This window comes from Vipera ursinii, assembly GCF_947247035.1.
Source record: "Vipera ursinii genome assembly, chromosome: 7".
Classification (NCBI taxonomy): domain Eukaryota; kingdom Metazoa; phylum Chordata; class Lepidosauria; order Squamata; family Viperidae; genus Vipera; species Vipera ursinii.
This window is the reverse complement of record NC_139521.1, coordinates 21,177,266-21,203,542: the sequence shown is the minus strand read 5'-3', so window position 1 is coordinate 21,203,542 and position 26,277 is coordinate 21,177,266. Positions and strand designations below refer to the sequence as shown.

The 26,277-nt window shown below is 39.9% G+C and overlaps 1 protein-coding gene across 1 annotated transcript in view; it reads right to left on the bottom strand.

Moving 5' to 3' along the window:
- Positions 1-8,209: 8,209 nt before the first annotated feature.
- The window catches only part of C1QTNF7 (C1q and TNF related 7), a 162,388-nt gene continuing 144,320 nt past the window's right edge, over positions 8,210-26,277 (bottom strand). Inside the window, exon 3 of the mRNA XM_083366940.1 lies at positions 8,210-8,957. Within this exon, the coding sequence (XP_083223066.1) occupies positions 8,326-8,957 (632 nt within the window). The 3' untranslated portion in view covers positions 8,210-8,325. The remainder of the gene's footprint in view (positions 8,958-26,277) is intronic.

Here is a 26,277-nt window from a genome sequence, read left to right as displayed (position 1 = left end):
TCTAAAAATATGACAGTATCACAAAAGGCTGTTTTAGAAGAGCTAACGGGATTTGAAATAGTTAAAAAGATTAAATATTTGGGGATATATCTGTCAGCCTCAAATGTTAAGTTATAGAAAAATAATTATGAAATGTTATGGGGAAAAATACAAAAAGAATTAGATAGTTGGAAAAATTACAATTATCCTTATTGGGAAGAATTGCAGCAGTGAAAATGAATGTTTTGCCAAAATTTTTATTTTTATTTCAAATGATACCTATACTTAAAAAGGATTTAAATTTGGAGGAATGGCAAAAAGGAATTAATAAATTTGTATGGGCAGGGAAAAACCCACGAGTTAAATTTAAGATAATGCAAGATACACGTGAAAGAGGTGGTCTTAAAATGCCTAATTTTAAATTATATTATGAGGCTGCTGCTTTGTCAGCGATAAGTGACTGGTTTAATTTAACACAAGGGAGATTATTAAATCTTGAGGGTCATGATTTGTTATTTGGTTGGCATGCATATTTATTGTATGATAAGAAGGTGGATAATGTGTTTAAGATACATATTTTAAGGTATGCTCTGTTGCGAGTTTGGAAAAAGTATAGACATAAGTTAAATTATAAGATACCCATTTGGGCAATACCTAAACACGCAATAGAAAATATAAATGTGGGATTTAAACATGATGAGACTACATTATGTAGTCTTATTTAATTCTTTTTTAATTTTTGTATTTTGTATTTTTATGTGCCCTGTTCACTGCCCTGAGTCCTTTGGGAGAAGGGCGGTATATAAATATAATAAAGATAAAGAAGATAAAGATATAAGGAAATCTTAAGTTTAGAGAGGAATGTATGGCAATTAAAGCCATATAATATTTTAAAAGAAGAAAAGATTGTACAAACTTGGTTTCAGTATGGGCAACTACAGGCTAGATGGAAAGAGGACCAGAAAGTTAGTTTTTCGACGATTGATTTAAATTTGGTAAAACAAATTAGAGATCAAGGTCAAGCACATATAAAAGGATATATAATGCTTTGATAGAAATTGATTCAGAAACGGAACTTGTTAAAGACTGTATGATAAAGTGGGCTCAGAATTTTCAAGAGGTTATAACAATGGATACTTGGGAAAAGATCTGGGTTAGAAATGTAAAATTTACACAGGCCCAAAATTTAAGAGAGAATTTTTATAAAATGTTTTATAGGTGGCACTTAGATCATAAAAAATTAGCAAGTATGTATCCGAACTGCCAGCCCAAATGTTGGAGGTGTGGTTGTGAGGATGCAATGTATTTTCATATATGGTGGACTTGTAAAAAGGTTAAAGCTTTTTGGATTAAAATTTGGTGGAATATGCAAAAGATATTTAAGAAAAGGATAAAGTTTTCTCTGCAATTGTTTTTATTGGGTATTATTACAGATACTACTGTTATAGATACTAAGTTGATGTTGAATTTAATTATGGCAGCGAGACTTTTAGTAGCGCAATATTGGAAGAAGGAAGAACTGCCAACTATAGAAGAGTGGACTTTAAAAGTTTCTAACTTGGTGGAAATGGCAAAGATTTCAGCACATTTGAAAGACCAATTGCAACAGAGATACATTGTGGAATGGAGGAGATGGATTGAATATATTCAGAATAAATATGGGACTAAAAAGTTTCATTTAGCATTTGAATAAGTAGTGGATCTGTATGATGTATAACTAGTTAGGAGTTATTTTATTAATATTTTGACGATGGAGAGTTAAAGTGCGACAGAACTTAATGTCTTATTGTTGCTAGCATATTTTAGATTATGCTTGTTTGTATTTTTATACCCTGTATTCAGCTCTGGGAAGTTGGGGAGGGGGGAGGGTAGGGTAGGGAGGGGTTGGGGAGAGGGGAGGGGGAGGAGGGGGGGTTGTATTTAAAAATGTATTGTAAAACTTTTCAATAAAAAAAAACTTCTAGAGAGAGTACAAATAATAATGCTGATAGTGGGCAACCTTGTCTTGTACCTTTTTGTATTTGGAAACTTTTTGTTATAATTACTTTTGCTTCTTGTTTAGAATAAATTGCTTTGTACATGTTTATCAACCTTTCCCCAAATACCATATGTTTAAGTTGTGTCAACATGAAATCATATTTGACATTGTCAAATGCTTTCTGCGCGTCGACGAAGATCAATGCCATTTGTTTTTCATTATGCAATTTGTAATATTCTAGCATATCTAATATGATCCTAACATTATTTATTTATTTATTATTTATTTATTTTAATTCCATTTATATCCCGCCCTTCTCCGAAGACTCAGCGCGGCTTACAATCTTAGCAGTAGCCTTCATTCTATGTATATGCCTGCTTATTAGGGCTTTCATACACCCCCCAAGCGGCATTATTACAAAGTCAACTTAATTGCCCCCAACAATCTGGGTCCTCATTTTACCTACCTCAGAAGGATGGAAGGCTGAGTCAACCTTGAGCCTGGTGGGATGCGAACCTGCACTAATTGCAGGCAGCTGGTGTTACTTAAGGAGGCATTAGCCCACTGCTCCACCAAGGCCTCTTGGGCAAGAAACCGTTTTGATCAGTATGGATAAATTCAACCAAGCATATTTTTAGTCTTTCTGCCATTATTGTCATAAAGATCTTATAATCCATATTTAATAAGGATATAGGCCTATAATTTTTAATGAGAGTTAAGTCTGAGTTTTCTTTAGGAATTAACGTAATGGTTGCTTCTTTCCATGAGTTTGGGATCTTTGCTACTTTTAATACTTCATTAAATGTATCCAATAAAGTTGGTCCCAACAGTTCTTGAAGATTTTTGTATAATTCAGACGGTAGTCCATCAGGGCTGGGAATTTTGTTATTTTTTCATTTTTTAATTGCTTCCATAATTTCCTGAAATGTTATATCCTTGTTTAATATATTTTGGAATTCTTCCGGGATCTTTGGCAGATCAGCATTCATGAGGTATTGTAGTATTCTTCCCTCACTAATCTTTTCACTGTCTTTATAGAGGCTTTTATAGAATTCATACATCACGTTTTTTTCTTCATTCTGGTATACCATCTCCCCCACTTCATTGCATAGTTTACTAATCCATCTTTTATCTTTTTGTTTTTTCATTCTATAGGCCATCTCCCGGGTTTATTTGCCTGTTCAAAAAAATTTTGTCTGATACTTTTTATTTTTTGTGCCAGTTCTTCTTTTTCTATAATGTTCAATTTATGTTTATTTAGATCTGGTTGTCGTTTTAAATCCCTACATTGTGGGGTTTTTTTGTAGTTCTGTTTCCAGTTTTTTGTATTCTTCCTCTAAACTTTTTTGGTACTGCCTTTTTTTAAATTTTCATTAGCCATGTATGCAATTGCAGTTCCTCTCATAACTGCCTTGGCCGTATCCCATAGATTTTGAGTATTAGTCTCCTCTTTCTTGTTTATCTGGAAGAATATCTGCATTTGTTCTTCCATCTTATACTTAAATTCTTTTTGATTTAAGATTGCCTTTTTTAAGGCCCACCTCCTTGTCTAATGTCCTTTCCATTTGATTATAATAGGATTGTGGTCTGCCCATGTATTAATATCTATTGTTACATTTTCTACATCTGAATTTAATTCTTTCGTTGTCCAGACTATATCAATTCTAGACCACGATTGGTGATGCCCTGAATAATATGTGAATTGCTTTATATTCAAATTTCTCTCCCTGCAACTATCCTGAATGTTAAGTTCCACTGCCATTTTTAAAAAAGTACCAGGTAGTATTATTCTCGTTCTTTTCCTTGCATTCTCACTTTTATAGTCTAGTTCTCTATCTACAATTGCATTGAAATCGCCAATTAAACAAATATTCTCATTTTCGATATCACCGATAACCTTATGTAATTTCTTGTAAAGTTGTCTTTGTCTCTTGTTGGGGGCATAAATTCCTACCAGGCCAACTTTTTTTTTATTCAGGGAAATTTCTATTATCAGTATTCTACCTTCTTCATCCTGATAAATTTGTTTTGCTGGAATTTTTTCCTTAACATATATTACTATTCCTCCTTTTTTCTGCTGTGAGAATGATACAAATTTAGTTCCTAACTTGGGGTAGTTTAATAGATCTTGGTGCTGGTTCTTTATATGTGTTTCTTGTAAGATTATTATGTCTATGTTTTTCTTAGTAAACTTGTTCAAAATTTTATTTCTTAGTTTAAACCATTTACATTTAGTGATAGTACCGTTAGTTCTTCTGCATTACTGCCTATATTTTGATCTTGTCGCTCTCGTCGGTCTGTCTTCTTTAAATTCTTTGAGTCTGCTTTCGTCGTCATTGCCATAGTTCATTTTTCCCCCTCTCAATTTCCCATTCTTTGCTTTGTGATTCTCGTGCCTTTCTATTATGTCTTTCTGTAATGTTCTCTTCTCTTGTTTCTCTTTCTTCTAATTCATCTTCGCTACCTAGATATTGCTGAAAAAACTCTTCTGCTTTGTTTATCGTATCCAGCCTGTATCTTTTATCTTGCCAAGTCACCAGGATCCCTTCCGGCATCAGCTACCTAAAATTGATGTTTTGTCTTATTAGTTTTGATGTGATGTGTTGATAGGGCCTTCTTAGATCTCTTACCCTCCTGGGGACTTGTTTAAGAACTGTTAGTTGTTTTTCTCTGTATTCAATCAGGTCATCTCTAGTTCTGTGCAAGATCTCGTCCCTGATTGACTTCTTGACAAATCTAATATGCACTTCCTTAGATAAGTTGTTTCTTCTTGCATAATTTTCGTGAATTCTATATACAGTATTTCATCCATCTCATTTGCCATCCCATCTTTCCTGATTCCTAAAGCTGTCACTAACATGTCCATCATCATTTCTGGGAGGTCCTCCCCCTTCTCTTCTTCCATGTTTTGAAAGCATAAGTAGTGGTCTGCGTTCTCTGTCTCTAGCAAGGTAACAGTTTTTTCTAATTCTTTCTTTGCTTGTGAGAGCTTTTCATTCATTTCATCTACTCTTCTTTCTTCCTTATTCATTCTGTCTTCCATTTCTAATAGTTTCTGTTCATTTTTCAGTATTTGTTGTTGGAAGCATTCGAATTTCCCATCCATTGCTCCCATCTTCTCTTTAAGTTCTCCAGTATCATTCCTTATTTCACCTATTTCTTTTTTCAAGTCTTTGTGGTTTCTCAACATAACCTCTTGCATAGATTGTAACATTGATTGTAGGTCTTTGAGTGAGCCTACTCTCTCCCGTGGCATCATCTCTTCTATTGATCTTTGCCCTGCTGGGCTTAGTTCTGCCGATGTAGCTTGGGTTATCTGCCTTCTTCCAGTCCCACCTCTTGTTAGGTTGGGGATGCTTGGCATCTTTCGGAGTGACGTGAACCAGCCCTCCTGCTTATGTACAATCTTCATCTTTCCCTCCACCACACCTGAAAGATTTGTTATTCTTCTAATATTATAATCACTGATACCTTATATCTTAACAATATTATGTTCTGTTACTAATACAATATAAAACCTCTAACACTGGCACTTCTAATATACAGTAATTAACAGTCTGATATATTTATCGATTTCAAATGTTAATATTACACTGCAATTCTGATTTATCTAAATAATAATATATAATAATAATATAACAATTAGTTAGCCTAAATATTATAACAAATATTTAATTCATTGGCAATACAGTCCAAGTTTTACAATTAAACTCTGGACAGTTATAGGTGTTCAGCAAGGTAGACAAGTAAATGGTTTTTCTCACCCTGTTTAAATTTTCACCCTTTTGTTCTTATTTGGTCTTTTCCAGTTCAATCATGTAATAGGTTATATTCAATTAATTCTTATTTGCATAAACCCTCAGTTCAGTTACAGCTTATTTTCAGAGCAGTTTTAGAGCAGTTTCTTTACATTATTTCTGTGTGTATTTTCTTCCTAACTTGTGTCTCCCTTCCCTCATTTAATACTAATTAGTCTTCAGTTCTTATTCAAAATGTCTGCTCTCTCTGTTCAGTCACCACTTTCACTTTTCAGATTTTTAACTTTCTTCTTAGCTTTGTTGAAAGAGCCCAAAAAAGAAACCACCCTTAGTCGTTAATCCTTTATAGCTTATAAGTCCGTTGCTTTAAGGTAAAACCTCTTTCCCCCGGGACTCCTTACCACCGCTATCTCGCAGGGGAGGTAGTTTTACCCCTTTCGTTCTGGGGTTTCCCTTCTTTTCTTCTTCAAAGTTCTCTGGAATGGTTTTACACTCTGGATCACTTGCAAAGGATTGCTGGGTACTCACGCCACCAGGTTTGTTGTATCATTCTTCCGCTAGATCACCACTATTCTTGTCCAGCTGACAGCTGTCACTTCTTCGTGGCCAACATTCTGGACTGTCTCCTTCTCCCACCCGAGTCTTCCAAGGCTTTCCTGCTTCTTAGGGTTCAGACTGCCGTCCAGGACTGTTCTGCTGGGCGCCTCCCTTTCCAATCTCCCTCTGAGAGATCTGTGGCTTTAAAAAGTCCACCAAGCACGGGGAGGTGGCTGTGGAATCAGTGCACTTATTTGGAGCGCCATCTCAACACAGCCATTCCATTTGACAACTCAACTTATTCCCCCAAATGGAAACAAATTCTTGAGGGATCTTCTTCCTATCCTGTAAACAAGAACAACATCCTCAAAATGGCAGAGCCAAGAACAATCTAACTAGGATGCTCTGTATCTGCTTCTGGATTATTTTTATGGGAATCTCTCATAAAACCAAGTTATAATTGTCCATAGGCAGGCACATCAGGGCTGCATCTGACCCCAAGCTGCTTATTTGAACTTCCAGTGCAAGAATAATTGTATGGTGTATATGGCAATAAAATTGTTTTTCCTTGATGATGGTGGTGATGATCCAGTCAAAAGTATATTGAAAGAAAAATCACATTTTTCAATTATTTTAGTAAGATTCCAATATTTAAAATAGAGCAAAGCTAAACGGTATTTTTATTTAGAGTGGAACCTGGATTAAAATACTAATTATATTGCAACATAATTATTTACACAATGAATATAAGTACAGGGTAATAAAAAATGATTAGAAACAAATGAGAATATCGAGTTGTAATTAACCAAGAAAGACACATAATCAAGTGAGATGATGATGATGATTGATTATGATGATTTGGACTGTTCAGAGTGATGTTCATGAAGTTAACATTTCATTTTCAGAGAAAAATTACATAGATTTTAATATAGCTCTTGAGAAAGTAAAGTCTACTACTTATTTTTTAACAATAATTATGGGGAAGAGAATTGTGTTTCATTGCAAAGGAAATGTTGATTATCTAAGAATTTATTCCAAAAAAGTCTTCAAGGTAAAATGGTGCTAAATGGATCAAATCCCCAAAGAAGTACATCATCGATTCTAATTCATTCTTTGAGCAGCAAAATGAGGAATTAATGACAACCACACAGGGTGGTAGGGGAGTTCAGTTTCAATTCAATTTGAGTGGCTGCCACAAAGAAAAGGGGATCAACCTATTTTTCAATGGACCAGAAGGCAAGACAAGAAACAATGGACGGAAACTAATCAAGGAGAGTAACCTGGAATTAAGGAGAAACTTCCTAACAGAACAATTAACCAGTGGATCAGCTTGTCTTCAGAAGTTCTGGGTATTCCATCACTCGAGGCTTTTAAGAAGAACTGGACAGCCACTTGTCTGAAAGGATGTCTTGCTTGAGCAGGGGTTGGACTAGATGACTTCCAAGGTCTCTTCTTCCAACTCCATTATTCTGTTTTTTGTTTTTATAGATATATAATTCTTTTCCACAAAGAATGTAGTTATCATGGAGGGAAGAAGAAATATGGATGTTTCCAGAGATAATCACCAATTCTAGAATTGCTAATACAGAATTGGATTAATCAATTGTTTGACTTAAAAGTCTACAGAAGTTGGTCTATTCATTTTTCTCTATTATGATTGGAGTGAAATCATTCAAAAAAGGCAATTGTAATATCATGTCTTATTACCCCAGACTTACCTCTTTTTTAAAAAATAAAATCTTTACTGCTGATATCTATGTTTTCATAATAATCATTATTCAGCAACTGAAGTAACACCTGTCATTCACAAGAACTATGTCATTACTCAATATGTATTGTCTAAAATATTATGTTTAAATGTGTTTACATAGTATTAAACCTGGTTTTCTATTTCTTGGAATTTAAAAAGAAGCAGACAATCAAGAAAGTTTCTATTATTTGAAAATAAGTCTTTTACTTTGGGATCTTTGACAACAAAAACAAAATTCTAGACAAAAGGATTGGCTTATAAAGAGAGAAGGGCAGATTCTGTCCACTGCCTTTTGTTCATTTAGATGTATGTAGCCATCTCCATCACAGGTCATCTTCATCTGACAGAGCATCAAGGTAATCTGTATCTACATATAAGAGAAATCCTGAAAACAGACTGTCTGCCCATGTGGGATCAGAAAAGAGGCCATTTTGGTCAGTGTAGAAAATCTCAAGCCACACCTCATCCTCAGGCTGAAGATAAATCACAGTTGACCCAGATGCCACATCGTGGTTTCCTGTGTTAGCATCAAATGTTTTTATCCGGAACTTTCCATTATGAACAAGGCCAATGGCAAGATGTTTATTTGCCAGTGTAATGTCATAGGAGAAATAATAAATCCCTGGAATGGCACAAATGAATTTTCCTGTTGAAGGATTATAATGTCCCCCTTCATTAAAAAGGACTTTGTTAAATATGATTGGCAATCTTTCCTCTGGGTAACTTGTAGTAATACCAACAGAGAAAGCTGATCTCAGCATGATTTGCCCACATTTACAGATTCCCGGTGGACCTGTTTTTCCTCTTTCACCTTTTTCCCCATTTGGTCCTGCTGGACCAAGAGGACCTATGTCACCTTTACTTCCTACTAATCCAGTAGGCCCTCTTTTGCCAGGCTGCCCTTGGTCTCCTTTGTCTCCAGTTTGTCCTGCAGGACCCATCTTTCCTCTTAAACCTAAGAGAAAGGAAATCATTTTAATCATACCATTATGTTATAAAGTATTATTAAAGACAAGGTAATAATTCTCTTTGGCAGGGAATGATGCATTTGGTTCCACTAGGACCAGTGTAACCTAGTTACACCTTCTCTCTCTTACTGAAGGCATTGTATGGACTTCTTGACTGATGAAAGCTATAATAGACGGAGGAGGCCAAAACCTACAGTACCCATCTTGTGAGGACCCACAGCATATGGAAGATGGTGACTATGAGATAAGTAAAGAGAAAAGAGCATGTACTGATGAAGAGCATTCAAGAAGGAAAAAGAAGAAGTTTGTGTGATTGCAATGGAAGGATGTAATTTGTGGAGGACATGTAGTCCTCATTGTACTACCACTTTCAGCAACCATTCAAAGTTATGATGGTGTTAAATGACGTGGAACCTGGTAGTTCAGGGGTGTCAAACTCGCCATATCACATGATGTGTTGTGATGTATCACAACTTTTTTCCCCTTGCCGGAGCTGTGGTGGGCGCGGCTTCCACTTGACACATATGGACTGCAGGCCAGCAGTTTGACACCCCTGTTATAGTTGTCACTATTGCAGCATCCTCACAGGCACTTGATTGCAATTTGGGCACTTGGTGACCTGCTTGCAACTGTAACATTGCAATATTCCACAGTCATGTGATCATCATTTGCCATCTTTACTGCCAATTTCTGACATGCAAAGTCAATGGGGACGCCAGCAGAAATTTACAAATTGTGGTCTCATGACCATGGGACACTATAATCATGTGAGATTTGCCTAATGATGGCAACTGATACTTTTGCAACTACCATTGTAATTGGGTGCAGTCACATGACAGTGCACTTTATGACTGAGTTGTTTAGCAATGGAGTTTCTGACCCTAATTATCATCAATAAGCAACGACTACCTGTACATGAATATATAAAAAGAAGTGGAGTAGCATTATTTGGAATAGAAAAGCTAAAGTGTATGTCAGAAAATATCATCTACAAGGTGTCATCTGATCATTAGTAACCAATCATTAGAATTTCTAGAACACAAAAATAATAAATTCCAAGAAAACAAATCAAACAAAGAGGTAGGGAGTGATGAGGAAAAAGAAAAAAATCAAACAACAATCAGGAGATCCAAGAAACATACTTACGGACAGATGTAAAAGTCTTAAATGTTTATATACTAATGCTCAAAGCTTGGGGAATAAACAGGGTGAACTAGAAGCAATAGTAAACGAGGGTGGGTGTGACATAGTTGGCATTATAGAAACCTGGTGGGACGAAACCCATGACTGGAATGGATTGATGGATGGATCCAAATTGTTAAAAAAAACAGGTCTACAAAAAGAGGAGGGGGAGTTGCACTATATCTAAGAGAACACTACATATCTACAGAAATGCATATGATCAAAGATAAAAGCCTCCAGAATGTATATGGGTCAATATAAAAGGGGGAAAAAGTGACATTGCCATAGGGGGTCATACAACCAATCAACAGGCCACCCAACTAATCAAAAGAAATAGATGGACTCTTTGCCAACCAGTTAACAAGTGTATGTAGGAAGCATACCACAGTAGTAACTTCAACTACCCAGATATCAGCTAGGAGACAAACTCTGCAGTGAGCGGGAAATCAAATAGATTCCTAACCAACCAAGCAGACATGTTTTACATTTAGGTAGGAAAAATCAAAGATATAAGTACAGATTAGATGAGACCTGGCCCAAAAACAGTAACTGTGATAGGGACCTTGGAGTCCTAGTGGACAATCACTTGACTATGAGCCAGCAATGTGCAGCAGCAACCAAAGAAGCTAATACAGTCCTGGGTTGTATAAACAGAGGCATAGAATCAAGATCACATGAAATATTAGTACCGCTTTATAAACCCTAGTGAGACCACACCTGGAATACTCCAACCAATTGTGTTCACCATAGTGCAAAAAAGATGCTGAGACCTTGGAAGAAGTTCAGAGAACAGCAACTAAGATGATCCAAGGCCTGGAGACTAAAATATATGAAGAATGGCTGCAGGACTTGGTTTTGGTTGGTCTAAAGCAGGGGTAGGCAACCTTGGCTCTTTTATGACTCATGGACTTCAACTCCCAGAATTCCTGAGTCAGCACAGCTGACTCAGGAATTCTGGGAGTTGAAGTCTATGAATCATAAAAGAGCCAAGATTGCCTACCCCTGGTCTAAAGAAAAGAAAAAATATGGGTGACATGATAGCAGTATTCCAATATTTGAGAGGCTGCCGCAAAGAGGGGGTAACGTTATTCTCCAAAGCAACAGAGGGCAGGACAAGAAACAATGGTTGGAAACTGATCAAAGAGAGAAGCAACCAGGAATTAAGGAGAAAGTTACTAACAGTAAGGACAATTAACCAGTGAAACAGCTTGCCTTCAGAAATCGTGGGCACTCCATCACTGGAAGTTTTTAAGAGGAGACTGGACAGTCACTTGTCTGAGATGGTAAAGGTTCTCCTGCTTGAGTGGGGAGCTAGACTAGAACACCTCCAAGGTCCCTTCCTATTCTATTCTATTCTATTCTATTCTATTCTATTCTATTCTATTCTATTCTATTCTATTCTATTCTATTCTATTCTATTCTATTCTATTCTATTCTATTCTATTCTATTCTATTCTATTCTATTCTTCTGATTGCTGTAGGTATATGAAAGTAGGAATCAACTTTAGGTTTATGAAAGTGCATGTTATGCTCCAATGAATAGCAATAATAGAAGAAGCAGGATGAATAGGGGGAGAGATTTGTAGCTTTCTATTGAACACACTCCAGGAAATTTTTCTGATTATATGAATTGTTGGGAAGGAAAAAGATCAGAGAGCACAAAAAAAGTGATTGAGTCATTTAGAGACTCAAGAATGAATAATAATGGTTTATAAGAACCAAAGAACTCTGTTTCATATATGTAATTAATAGATTACTGTTATGTATTGGGCTTAAGTATAACACCATGTGGTAAGCTGGAGCTAGCTAACAATGTGCAGTGACCTGGCCAAAAATCTGTTCACCCCGATGCTGCTGGAGTCAGTCTCCTACACTGAGCTTAAGAAGAAGCTAGGAGAACATTTCCAGCTGAAGATGTCGGTGATTGCTTGGCATTACAAATTCGAACAGCGAATGCAGCAGCCCAGTGAGATCGTGTCAGAATACATTGTGGCCTTGAGGCAGGCTGCATGCCTGTGTAAATTTGCGGACGTTGTAGAGCGACTGCGAGACCGGCTTGTCTGCGGCCTATGAAACCAAACGCTGCAGCAAAGACTGTTTGCTAGACCAAATTTAACCTTCACTGAAGCCCAGGGAGAAACCATGGCAGACGAAACCACCGGGGGTGCAGTCCAAACAGTCCAGCCTGCCAAAACAACAAAACATGAAGAAACAGTCCACCACAAGGATGCCAAATGCTCAGAGGAATCATCAGAGGAAGAAGATGCCGAAGTCAACAAGCTACACAAGCAGCCCGACACACAGCACCGCAAGCAGCAAGCAACAAGAGACTCCTTACAAGGCAGTTCTCTTACCTAGATGTAAAGGTTGTGGCGGCAGCCACCAACGCGCTGATTGCAGATTGCGGTCAGCCACGTGCAGGGCCTGCGGCAAAACCTTACTGCTAAGCTTGTAAGCCGCCCTGAGTCTTCGGAGAAGGGCGGGATATAAATGGAATTAAAATTAAAAAAAATAAAACCGGCCACATCGCAGCAGTTTGTAGAGTTCGCCAGAGGGACCGGCCACCGAAACACCAGTCGGAAGATCTGACCAGGAGAGGTACCGGGGCCCAGGGACCATTTAGTGTGGGGTTTTGTAAAAGCCGCAGAAGTGTATGCCGCACCGGGGCCCGACGCCCCCTCAAACCAAAATTTAAACTTCAGGTGGAGCTACAAGGCGTAAAATGGAGTTGGACACAGGCTCAGCTGTCTCCATTATTTCCCTGGACACATTTAATTTCGTGTGCAGTTGTAGTAGAAAATGGGCCAAGCTAAGGCCCTCCGACATAATTTTAACTGATTTTCAAAATGCTAAAGTCAAAGTTAAAGGGGAAGCCACCTTGGCTGTAAAATTTAAAGGGTTTTATGGACACCTGGATGTCATAGTAGTAGGGGGCCAGCGAACGAGTCTAATAGGACTCGATTGGTTTGATGCTTTAGGCATTCAAGTAACCGGTATCAACCGGACACAAGCTGCGAATCTAACGTCAGTTTGCGGGGACTTTGCAGACGTATTTGATTCAGCCCTAGGAACATACTCAGGCCCGCCTATTTCATTTAAGCTAGATTCTAGCATGGTCCCCATTAGGGTTAAGCCTCGAAGGGTCCCCTTTGCCCTCAAGCATAAAATTGACACAGAAATAGACAAGCTTGTAGAACAGGGCGTTTTACAACCAGTTGATGGTGGGGAGTGGGAAACTCCTATAGTCACACCACTCAAGGCCAACGGAGAAATTAGAATATGTGCAGACTATAAATGTACTATTAACAAAGCCCTTAAGCAATACCCTGTCCCAGTGGTGAACCACATTTTAGCTTCTTTGCAAGGGGGCACTATTTTCGCAAAGTTAGATTTGGCACAGGCCTATCAGCAATTGCCAGTCAATGAGGCCACAGCCGCAGCTCATGACTCACAGGGGGGCTTTCAAAGTGAAGCGTTTACAATTTGGGGTTAGTGTTGCTCCAGGCATTTTCCAGGGAATCATGGAACGCACATTTAAAGGCATTCAGGGTGTTTGCCCTTATTTTGATGATGTACTAATTGCTGGAGAATCTACAGAGGTATTAGCCAGCAGGCTCAGAGCTGTCCTACAAAGGCTGTGTGAAGCAGGCCTCAAATTAAAAAAGAGTAAATGTAGTATTGGGGTTTCTTAAACTGAATTTCTGGGATTTTGAATTGATGCTAACGGTATTCACCCTGCTGAGTCCAAAGTGAAGGCCATTCAATTGGCTCCTAGTCCTAAATCCAAAGGAGAGCTACAAGCATTCTTGGGCCTCCTCAATTTCTACCATGCGTTTCTGCCTAACAAGGCCACATTGGCAGAGCCTCTTCACAGGCTCTTAGATAAAAAAAGCTCCATGGAAATGGACCAGCATTCACGAGAAAAGTTTCCAGGACCTAAAGGCACTATTGTCAGTTAAATCTACTGTAAGTCATTTTAGGGAGTCTAAACCAGTCTGTTTAGCATGTGATGCATCTCCTTATGGGGTGGGGACAGTCTTGAGTCATTTAGAAAAGAATGGAACACAAGTCCCTATTGCATTTTATTCAAGAACACTGTCCTCTGCTGAGCGTAACTATGCTCAAATTGACAAAGAGGACTTAGCCATTGTAGCAGGAATTAAAAAAATCTATGACTATTTATATGGCAGGGACTTCACGGTCTTCACAGACCACAAACCACTGCTGGGACTCTTCACAAGAGACAAACAAACTCCCCACATACTTTCCCCAAGAATGCTGAGATGGTCTATTTTCCTGTCTGCATACACATTTAACCTGGTTCACAAACCCAGCAAAGAAATGGGCCATGCTGATTGCCTGAGCAGACTCCCACTGCCACTAACAGAACCAGACTCGGCCCCTGCAGCCAGAATTCTGTCCATTCAGGACATACCAGAATTTCTCCTCCAATCTGGGGACATAGCTGTATAAACAGCTACTGATAAAACACTTAGTAGAGTGCTTTCATGGGTACACACGGGGTGGTTAGATAAAAGCCCAGGCTCTGAGTTCCAGAGTTACTTTGTTAGAAGACACAAGCTATCAGCTCACAAGGGGTGCATCCTATGGGGGAACAGAGTCATAATTCCCTCATCACTGAGAGATAGTTTTACAGTCACTACATGAAGGCCATTCAGACATTGTCAGAATGAAAGCTTTAGCAAGAAGCTACCTTTGGTGGCCAGGTCTAGACAAGGACATTGAGGCACAGGTACATGGATGTTATACATGCCAGCAATCAAGGCCTGAAATGCCACATGCTCCAGTTCACAGGTGGGAGGAGACGCACACTTCCTGGTCTAGAATTCACATAGACTACGCTGGGTCCTTTCAGGGACAGCTCTTCCTCATAGTAGTAGACAGCCACTCCAAATGGCTTGAAGTAATCTCAGTTGCAAACATGACTACTGCTAGGACCATCCAGGTAGTGAGAAAACTCTTTGCCACACATGAGTTGCCAGATGTCTTAGTTTCAGACAATGGGCCCCAATTCACTGCTGCTGAATTTCAGGCCTTCCTAAGAGCAAATCTCATCAGACACACAACGTCTGCCACTTTTCACCCGTCCTCTAGTGGTCAAGCAGAACATATGGTGAGGAACACGAAGGAGTCACTTAAACGCATAGTAACAGGGGACTGGCATCACAGACTGGCAGATTTTTTACTTTGCCAGTGTTCTATGCCCTGCACTGCTACAGGCAAAAGTCCTACAGACCTTTGTTGGGGGAGGCGACTGATCACTAAACTGGACAGGTTGCATCCAGACAGAGTGGCAGTAGAAGCCTCTCGAGCAAAATCCCCAAGAGGGCTGCAAGTGGGCGATTGGGTATGGGCCAGAAACTATGGACATGGGAATCTGTGGGTTCCTGGTAAAATTACCAAATCATCTGGTCCCCTCTCTTACAAAGTGGGGCTGGAGGGAGGGCGAGTCGTCAGACGCCACATTGATCAACTCAGAAAACGGTTTCCAGAATGGTCACTAAGGGAGGACTGCATCATAAGTCCCTCCCAAAGTCCCCAAACTTGCAGCCAAGCCAGCCCACACATGGACTATCAAGACTCTTCCTTCATAAGCAATGAGGAATTGGGTGTAGAGGAGGGGAATCCAGAAGTGCAACATGGATCCCTGATGGAGCAAGCCAACCAGATTTTAACAACCGCTGTGCCAACTCTGCTGAACAATCTGACTCTGGGGTGGGCTGACCTGGAGAGGCCAGCCAGAGAGCACCTCATTCCTTTGACTCAAGTGCATTAAGGGACACTGGTCTGCCTGGCCCGATGGGTAAGCTGGTAGACCAGAAAGTGACTGGAACCCTGAAGCGTTCCACAAGGGCACGCAAGCCTCCTACTTATCTAGCAGATTATGTTGTAAAATAAAGGAACTATAATGTTGTCTGTACTGTTGACTTGTTGCTGTACTGAAACAATAATGGAACTATGATGTTGTTAACTGTCTAGTATGCTGTTAATGGAAGCCTATTCATTCTAGTGTTAAAATTGTGTAACTTGCCTAACTGTTGCTATATATGTTAAATCGTGTAACTTGTATTCTTTTGCTTATTTTTGCTATGATGTTGTTCGTTCTTAAATCATTAGATGAGTTAAGACAAGAAAACATAAGTTACTCTTGGTTTCAATATACTCAATTGAAAGCTAGGTGGAAGTCAGATCAAAAGGTTGGCATCACAATTATAGATCAAAATTTAGTAAAACAAATTAGAGATTTAATTTAATTTAATTTAATTTAATTATTTAATTTAATTTAATTTAATTTAATTTAATTTAATTTAATTTAATTTAATTTAATTTAATTTAATTTAATTTAATTTAATTTAATTTAATTTAATTTAATTTAATTTATTGAATTTATATACCGCCCTTTCCCGAAGGACTCAGGGCGGTTTACAGGGTATAATTTTTAAAACATTAATACAAAAATTAAGACCAATTTAAAAAAGATTAAACTAAGTCCCTGCAACATGTAAAACCCCAGTTAAAACCCCAATTAAAACTCAGCCTGAGCCGGAAAGCTCGAAGAGCCAGGTCTTCAGGTCTCGGTGGAATGATTTAAATTGTGCACATATAAAGAGGATATATAATGCTTTAATTGAATTGGATTCGGAAACGGAATTGGTAAAAGACTGTATGATAAAGTGGGCACAAAATATTCAGGAACCAATTTCGTTGGACACTTGGGAGATAAATTGGGTCAGAAATGTTAAATTTACTCAGGTCCAAAACTTAAGAGAAAAATGTTATAAAATGTTTTATAGATGGCATCTGGATCCCAAGAAGTTGTCTAATATGTATCCTAATTTACAGTCTAAATGTTGGAGATGTGGTAGTTTAGAAGCTACCTATTTTCATATGTGGTGGACTTGTAGAAATATAAAAGCTTTTTGGATCAAAATTTGGTGGAACATTCAAAAGATTTTTAAGAGAAAGATAAAGTTTTCTCCACAATTGTTTTTATTGGGTATTATTGTAGATTGTGATGTTAAAGAAACTAATTTGATGTTGAATATGATAACAGCAGCACGGTTACTGGTGGGACAATATTGGAAGAAGGATAGTTTGCCTACTATAGAAGAATGGGTTTCGAATCTTGCAGAGATGTCTAAGATTTCTGCTTATTTGAAAGATCATTCACAGGAAAGATATATTTCAGTTTGGAGGAGATGGATAGATTATATTCAGAACAAATATGGGACTAAAAAGTTCCATTTAGCTTATGAGTAGATTTTAGTGGGATATTGTTATTGGTACTTTGATTGTAGTTATGTTAAAGGGGAGTTAAAGCACATTATGAATTTGGTTAATTGTATATTTGCATAATTTATATTTAGAATATGATTATTATAACTATAATCCTGTATTTAGCTCTGGGAAGTGGGGGGGGGGAAGTGGGCGGGTTTGGGGTGGGGGGGATTTGGGGATATATTGTAAAACTTTGTTTTTGTAAAACTTTTTAATAAAAAAAAATTGTGTAACTTGCCTAACTGTTGCTATGATGTTAAATCGTGTAACTTGTATTCTTTTGCTTATTTTTGCTATGATGTTGTTCGTTCTAAGAGGGTAGGGGTGTTATGTATTGGGCTTAAGTATAACACCACGTGGTAAGCTGGAGCTAGCTAATGGCTCCCAGCTTAATGGAGTTTAATAGGGGTTTTATTTTATTCAAGGACTAAATTTAATTATTTTAATTGTTCTTAACTTTTGTAATTTGTATTGTTATTTTAAATTCCTTGTGAACCGCTCTGAGTTCTATGGGAGAAGGGCAGTATATAAGTCCAATAAACATAAACATAAACATAAAGGGGAATCCAGAAGTGCAACATGGATCCCTGATGGAGCAAGCCAACCAGATTTTAACAACCGCTGTGCCAACTCTGCTGAACAATCTGACTCTGGGGTGGGCTGACCTGGAGAGGCCAGCCAGAGAGCACCTCATTCCTTTGACTCAAGTGCATTAAGGGACACTGGTCTGCCTGGCCCGATGGGTAAGCTGGTAGACCAGAAAGTGACTGGAACCCTGAAGCGTTCCACAAGGGCACGCAAGCCTCCTACTTATCTAGCAGATTATGTTGTAAAATAAAGGAACTATAATGTTGTCTGTACTGTTGACTTGTTGCTATACTGAAACAATAATGGAACTATGATGTTGTTAACTGTCTAGTGTGCTGTTAATGGAAGCCTATTCATTCTAGTGTTAAAATTGTGTAACTTGCCTAACTGTTGCTATATATGTTAAATCGTGTAACTTGTATTCTTTTGCTTATTTTTGCTATGATGTTGTTCGTTCTTAAATCATTAGATGAGTTAAGACAAGAAAACATAAGTTACTCTTGGTTTCAATATACTCAATTGAAAGCTAGGTGGAAGTCAGATCAAAAGGTTGGCATCACAATTATAGATCAAAATTTAGTAAAACAAATTAGAGATTTAATTTAATTTAATTTAATTTAATTATTTAATTTAATTTAATTTAATTTAATTTAATTTAATTTAATTTAATTTAATTTAATTTAATTTAATTTAATTTAATTTAATTTAATTTAATTTATTGAATTTATATACCGCCCTTTCCCGAAGGACTCAGGGCGGTTTACAGGGTATAATTTTTAAAACATTAATACAAAAATTAAGACCAATTTAAAAAAGATTAAACTAAGTCCCTGCAACATGTAAAACCCCAGTTAAAACCCCAATTAAAACTCAGCCTGAGCCGGAAAGCTCGAAGAGCCAGGTCTTCAGGTCTCGGTGGAATGATTTAAATTGTGCACATATAAAGAGGATATATAATGCTTTAATTGAATTGGATTCGGAAACGGAATTGGTAAAAGACTGTATGATAAAGTGGGCACAAAATATTCAGGAACCAATTTCGTTGGACACTTGGGAGATAAATTGGGTCAGAAATGTTAAATTTACTCAGGTCCAAAACTTAAGAGAAAAATGTTATAAAATGTTTTATAGATGGCATCTGGATCCCAAGAAGTTGTCTAATATGTATCCTAATTTACAGTCTAAATGTTGGAGATGTGGTAGTTTAGAAGCTACCTATTTTCATATGTGGTGGACTTGTAGAAATATAAAAGCTTTTTGGATCAAAATTTGGTGGAACATTCAAAAGATTTTTAAGAGAAAGATAAAGTTTTCTCCACAATTGTTTTTATTGGGTATTATTGTAGATTGTGATGTTAAAGAAACTAATTTGATGTTGAATATGATAACAGCAGCACGGTTACTGGTGGGACAATATTGGAAGAAGGATAGTTTGCCTACTATAGAAGAATGGGTTTCGAATCTTGCAGAGATGTCTAAGATTTCTGCTTATTTGAAAGATCATTCACAGGAAAGATATATTTCAGTTTGGAGGAGATGGATAGATTATATTCAGAACAAATATGGGACTAAAAAGTTCCATTTAGCTTATGAGTAGATTTTAGTGGGATATTGTTATTGGTACTTTGATTGTAGTTATGTTAAAGGGGAGTTAAAGCACATTATGAATTTGGTTAATTGTATATTTGCATAATTTATATTTAGAATATGATTATTATAACTATAATCCTGTATTTAGCTCTGGGAAGTGGGGGGGGGGAAGTGGGCGGGTTTGGGGTGGGGGGGATTTGGGGATATATTGTAAAACTTTGTTTTTGTAAAACTTTTTAATAAAAAAAAATTGTGTAACTTGCCTAACTGTTGCTATGATGTTAAATCGTGTAACTTGTATTCTTTTGCTTATTTTTGCTATGATGTTGTTCGTTCTAAGAGGGTAGGGGTGTTATGTATTGGGCTTAAGTATAACACCACGTGGTAAGCTGGAGCTAGCTAATGGCTCCCAGCTTAATGGAGTTTAATAGGGGTTTTATTTTATTCAAGGACTAAATTTAATTATTTTAATTGTTCTTAACTTTTGTAATTTGTATTGTTATTTTAAATTCCTTGTGAACCGCTCTGAGTTCTATGGGAGAAGGGCAGTATATAAGTCCAATAAACATAAACATAAACATAAACTCAGACACCCTATCTTCCGTGCTGCTATTGGCTGCCCCTAGGTAGCAATCGGTTGCTTTAAACCTATTGGCTGCCGCCTAGGGGCCAGGCTATAAATTGCTGCAGGCTGCAGCTCAGTTCCCCAGTTCAGATCCTGCAAGCAAATAAACATGACCATTGCTGAACTCACTTGTCTTGTCTCCATTCCTGTGCAACGAACTCACTACATAACAATTACTATGGTCACATTTATTCAGCAATTGCTTAGGGCCCACACCCCAGTCTAGGCAGCCCTACTCTAGGGGGAAGCCAGGCAGCCTGACCCAGAGCCCAGTAAAGCAGAGACTCCCACAGCCCTCTCCCTGCCTTCTTCCAGCCCCGCAGCCCTCCCTAGAGGAGACCTGCCTCAGGTGGAGGACTGGAACATTGTTCCCTCCCCAGCAAGACCACCAGACCCCTCCCCCGCTTCCTGCTAGCCTAGTCTGGCAGAGGACAAAAGGCCTACAGCAATCCTTTGGCTGTGAGGAATTGGAGGCAGCAGAACCTGAAGGAGGGGGAGAAATGCAGCAGCAGCAACAGAGAGGCTTCAAGCCAGAAAGCTCTCTGATTTCTCAAGCTGAGAGGCCGGCTGAGAGCAGCAGACCAGACAGTGAGTTGAGCCAACCTGAAAGCTGAACGGAGGCCTGACCAGAGCAGAGACAAGCACCAAAGGACAGAAGGGAGCCGGCAAAGAAAACAACAAGAGGCCGGAGTGAAGGTATCAGTTAAGTTTGAGGTCCCAATAGGAAGGGAGGTAAGACCCCCAGTAAAGAATAAAAAGGAATTGGAGCTCAAAAACTAAAGAAAAATAGATGGAAGAAAAGAATAAATAAAACTAACATAATAGTAAGAAGGTTAAATAAATAACAAGGTAGAAGAATGAAACAGGCAGATAAAAGGATAGTAAAAAAACAGGCACAATTGCCTAGAACAGAGAAGGAAGAAACAAGGCTAACAGCAAAGCATATCCACCAACCAAAAAGAGGGATTTTCAAAAAACAAACTCATGGAAGAGGCGACTGATACTATTGTGGTATGTAATACATGTTCCATGTATGTGCTTATGCCCAAAGAACACCCAAATTATACATGCATTAGATGTAAACTATGTGAAAAAGTAAGGCACTTAGAGGCAACTCTAGCCAAACCCCAATCTACGAAAGAAAGCTATACCCAAACCAAACCAAATAATGAAAAAAGAACTCCCAGAAGATTTGAGGAAGACAAATAGAGGTATGTCACACATAGAAGGAAACACAATACTCAAAGAAAGAAACAGCATACAACTAACAAGACTCTTTTGCCCAATCCAACCTAATCAGAAGCAGCCCCATTAAAACTGAGCAATCGATTTCTCCCCTTAGATCAGGGGTGTCAAACTGCCGGCCCGTCAGCCAGATCGTCTTGATGAAACTATGCCCACCCCATTGTCTGCAATGGAAAAAAAGTCACAATACGTCATGACACATCATGTGATGTTGCGAGTTTGACACCCCGCCTTAGATGGAAACAACACAGACCTACAACCTCCCCCTCAAAGAAAACCTGCAGACACCTAGCAAAGAAACAACTTCAAATATCCCTTAAAAAGTCGCTTCAAATATCCCTAAAAACATCACATCAACAAACACACCTGAAATAAACAGAAAAGCACTCCAGACTGCAGCCTCCCAAAAAAAGGAAGGTGAGTGTTGGTAATAGGACATTCTATCCTCAAAGGAACACAATCATCCATCTGCAGACCTGGTTGGTGTCACCAAGAAAACTTTGGTTTCCTGGATCATGGACTGCATTTTGGACGCAAAGGACTCTTGGCAAGGGAAAACAGGCAAAAATATTTCTTGGAAAAAGACTGGCCAACTCATCAGGAGGGCTTTAAACTAAAACTGAGTGGGGAGGGTGACCAATCTTTAGAACCCAAAACCAATCATAAATCCTAAGAAAACAAATCAAACAATGAGGTAGGCAGTGATGAGAAAAAAGGAAAAAACAACAATCAGGAAATGCAGGAAACATACCCACGAACAGGCATAAAAGTCTTAAATGCTTATATACAATGCTCAAAGCTTGGGAACAAACAGGGTGAACTAGAAGCAATAGTACATGAGGGTGGGTATGACATAGCTGGCATTACAGAAACCTGGTGGGATGTAACCCATGAGTGGAATGGACTGATGGATGGATACAAATTGTTCAAAAGAAACAGGTCTACAAAAAGAGGAGGGGGAGTTGCATTATATGTAAGAAAACACTACATATCTATAGAAATGCACGTGATCAAAGATAAAATCTCTCCAGAATGTATATGGGTCAATATAAAAGAGAAAAAAAGTGACATTGCCATAGGTCAGGGGTCGGCAACCTAAAAAAGAAAAAGAGCCACTGGGAACCGGTTCCATCACAAATTAAAAAAAGAGGGAGCCGCGTGCGTGTGTCCATGCACGCGCATGCGCAAAAAGGTTTTTTGCGCATGCGCGGACGCACGCGGCTGCCATTTTTTTAAAAATGAGATGGAACCGGTTCCCGGTTGCCCGATGGCGACGGCCCGTCTGCAAAGCTGCCGCTTTCGGCAGCTTTGCAGACGGGCCGTGGCAGCTTCCTCAAAGAGCGGCGCCCCTGCCCATTCCGAGAGGTGCGCGCGCACCTCTCCGAACGACCGGAGGTGCGCGCGTACCTCCGCGCGAATGGGCAGCGGTGCCGCTCTTTCAGGAAGCCCGCCGCGGCCCGTCTGTGAAGCTGCCGAAAGCGGCAGCTTAGCAGACGGGCCGCGGCAGCTTCCGCAAAGAGCGGCGCCCCTGCCCATTCCGAGAGGTGCGCGCGCACCTCTCCGAACGACCGGAGTTGCGCGCGCACCTCCCCAAACCTTTGGGGAGGTGCGCGCGTACCTCCGTGCGAAGGGGCAGCGGCGCCGCTCTTTAAGGAAGCTGCCGAAAGCGTGGAGTTGTCGTTGTTGTTGTTTTCCCAGCAGTTACGTCCCCCAACTGTTGCAGCAGTACAAAGCCTGCCTTCCCGACCGACGACACGCGGCCGACGCCCCAAGGGACTTTAGCGAGGAAACTGAGGAAAGTTCGTTGCGCGGCTGCCCCTCCCCCCACCCCCGCCGGCCTCCTCTCCTCTCCTGCCGCTCGAGACGGGACGGGAAGCCCCGCCCGCTCAGCTTCTCAAACTTAATTTCCAACGGGCAACTTCGACTTCCGCTTCGGGGGGGGGAAGCGCCCGGCCGAGTTTGCGCAGGGAGCCCGCCAGCGCGCGCTGCTGCGCACGAGTCTTTCCTCCCCCCTCCCCCCCGCCACCACTCCCAACTCCCGCCCGTCTCGAGAGTCTATAGGCGGGGGAGTTTTCCAAGCGCCGGAAACTTGTCCGAAAGTTCCGAGAAGCAAAAAAAAAAAAAACACAACCTCCCCCGCCCCACCCCGTTGCCAGCGGTGGCGTTTTTACGGGTTCGGCGTCGCTCGGAGTGAAGTGGCGTGAGGGAGTGAGTGAGGGAGGGGGCCATGTCCGGCGCCTCCAACGTAGCCGCTATGAAGAAAGTAGTGCAACAGCTGCGGCTCGAGGCCAGCGTGAGCCGCGTGAAGGTGAGCCCCAGAGTGGGGCGGAGACCCAAGGCCGCCCGCTCGCTCGCCGGCCCGTCGGAGCGCCTCGGCCGCCATTTGCGCACCTCGGGGGAGAAGGCTGCGTGGGCGCTCAGTTTACGGCAGTTTACGAAAGCGGCAGCTTCCTGAAAGAGCGGCACCGCTGCCCGTTCGCGCGGAGGTACGTGCGCACCTCCCCAAAGGTTTGGGGAGGTGCGCGCGCACCTCCGGTCGTTCGGAGAGGTGCGCGCGCACCTCTCGGAATGGGCAGGGGCGCCGCTCTTTGCGGAAACTGCCGCGGCCCGTCTGCTAAGCTGCCGCTTTCGGCAGCTTCACAGACGGGCCGCGGCAGCTTCCTCAAAGAGCGGCACCGCTGCCCATTCGCGCGGAGGTACGCGCGCACCTCTCCAAAGGTTTGGGGAGGTGCGCGCGCACCTCCGCCCATTCGGGGAGGTGCGTGTGCACCTCTCCAAACGGGCGGTGCCACTCTCCATTTGGAGAGGTGCGCGCGCACCACTGCCCGTTGGAAGAGGTGCGCGCGCACCGGGCGGCTGGGAGCCGCAAGAGACGGCTCAAAGAGCCGCATGCGGCTCCGGAGCCGCGGGGTGCCGACCTGTGCCATAGGTGTATATTACAGGCCACCCAACCAATCAGAAGAAATAGAAGAACTCTTTGCCATCTAGTTAACAAATGTATGTAGGAAGCATACCACAGTAGTAATGGGAGACTTCAACTACTATCCAACATCAATTGGTAGACAACCCTGCAGCGAGCGGGAAATCAAACAGATTCCTAACCAACCTAGCCAACAACTTTGTCACCCAAAAGGTGGAGGAGGGAACTAGATGTAAAGCTATACTGGACTTAATCCTTACAAACAGAGAAGAAGTGATAGAGGGAATTAAAATTGCCAGAACCTTGAGTGAAAGTGACCACGTCATACTGGAATTTAATATAATACAAACACTAGCAATAGAAAACAATCCAACCAGTATCTTAAAGTTCAAAACAGCTGACTTTAACAAACTCAGAGTGAACCTAGGAAAGATCTCATGGATGAAAATCCTAAAGGTGAAAGCAACCCAAGAAGTGTGGGAAACTCTGAAAAAAAGTATTAGTACCGCTTTTTTAAAAACCCTAGTAAAATGACATCTGGAATACTGCAGCCAGGTTTGGTCCCCATATCACAAAAAAGATGTTGAGAGTTTGGGGAAAAAAATCAGAGAAGAGCAACTAAAATGATCAAAGGCCTGGAGACTAAAACATACAAAGAATGGCTGCAGGACTTGGGTTTGGCTAGTCTAAAGAAAAGAAGAAATAGGGGAGACACGATAGCAGTATTCCAGTATTTGAGGGGCTGCCACCAAGAAGAGGGGGTCATGTTATTCACCAAAGCACCAGAGGACAGGACAAGAAACAATGGTTGGAAACTGATCAAAGAGAGAAGCAACCGGGAAATAAGGAGAAACTTCCTAACAGTGAGGACAATTAACCAGTGGAACAGCTTGCCTCCAGAAATCAAGGGTGCTCCATCACTGGAGATTTTTAAGAAGAGGCTAGAGTCTAGACAGTCACTTGTCTGAGATGGTATAGGTCCTCCTGCTTGAGCAGGGGGCTGGACTAGAAGACCTCCAAGGTCCCTTCCAGCTCTATTCTATTCTATTCTATTCTATTCTATTCTATTCTATTCTATTCTATTCTATTCTATTCTATTCTATTCTATTCTATTCTATTCTATTCTATTCTATTCTATTCTATTTTTAGGAACCCCTAACAAATCAATTTAAAAACCGTATTTAACCTTATAGTGTTTGCAAACTTTTTATTTCTTTTTTGTAGGCTTTTTTTCTTATACTTTTTCTGGATTCTTCTGCTTTTAAACATCTGTTATAGATAACAAGAATAAATAAGCACAATTGAGTTTCCTGTTTATGATGAAAAACTGACAATTAATGAAGGATAAAAGAACGATGAAGGACTCTGAATGTGGGACAGACCATTATTTGGTAATGTTAACAGTGAACTGTGGGAAAATAGATATGGAAGGAAAAGATGAGAATGAAAATGAGAATGAACCTGGAGTGCACATGGAATGACAAGTCCTATATGAAAAAGTATTGGAAGTTAGATTCAGTTCTCAATAGAATGAATGACTTGTTAGTGAAGATTAAGAAGACATAGAGGTTGCTTTGAATTGATTGAAAAAAGTTAAATCCAAAAATGTTTGGTTGGAATAATGATATGAAAGAGACTGTGAATGATAAAAATGCATGTAAGAGAATGATTGCTCCAAAATGAGAATTCAATAATATTATGTAATGTATATATTTAAAAAGATACTTGCAAGTAATGTTGTCAAAGAGAACAAGCAATGGTTAAAAACTATTAAGAGAGAAGGATAAAATGCAGAGAGATATTCTTGGAAATGAAATAACATTTTGGAAATGGGTGAAAGGATCTAAAAAGGGATCTT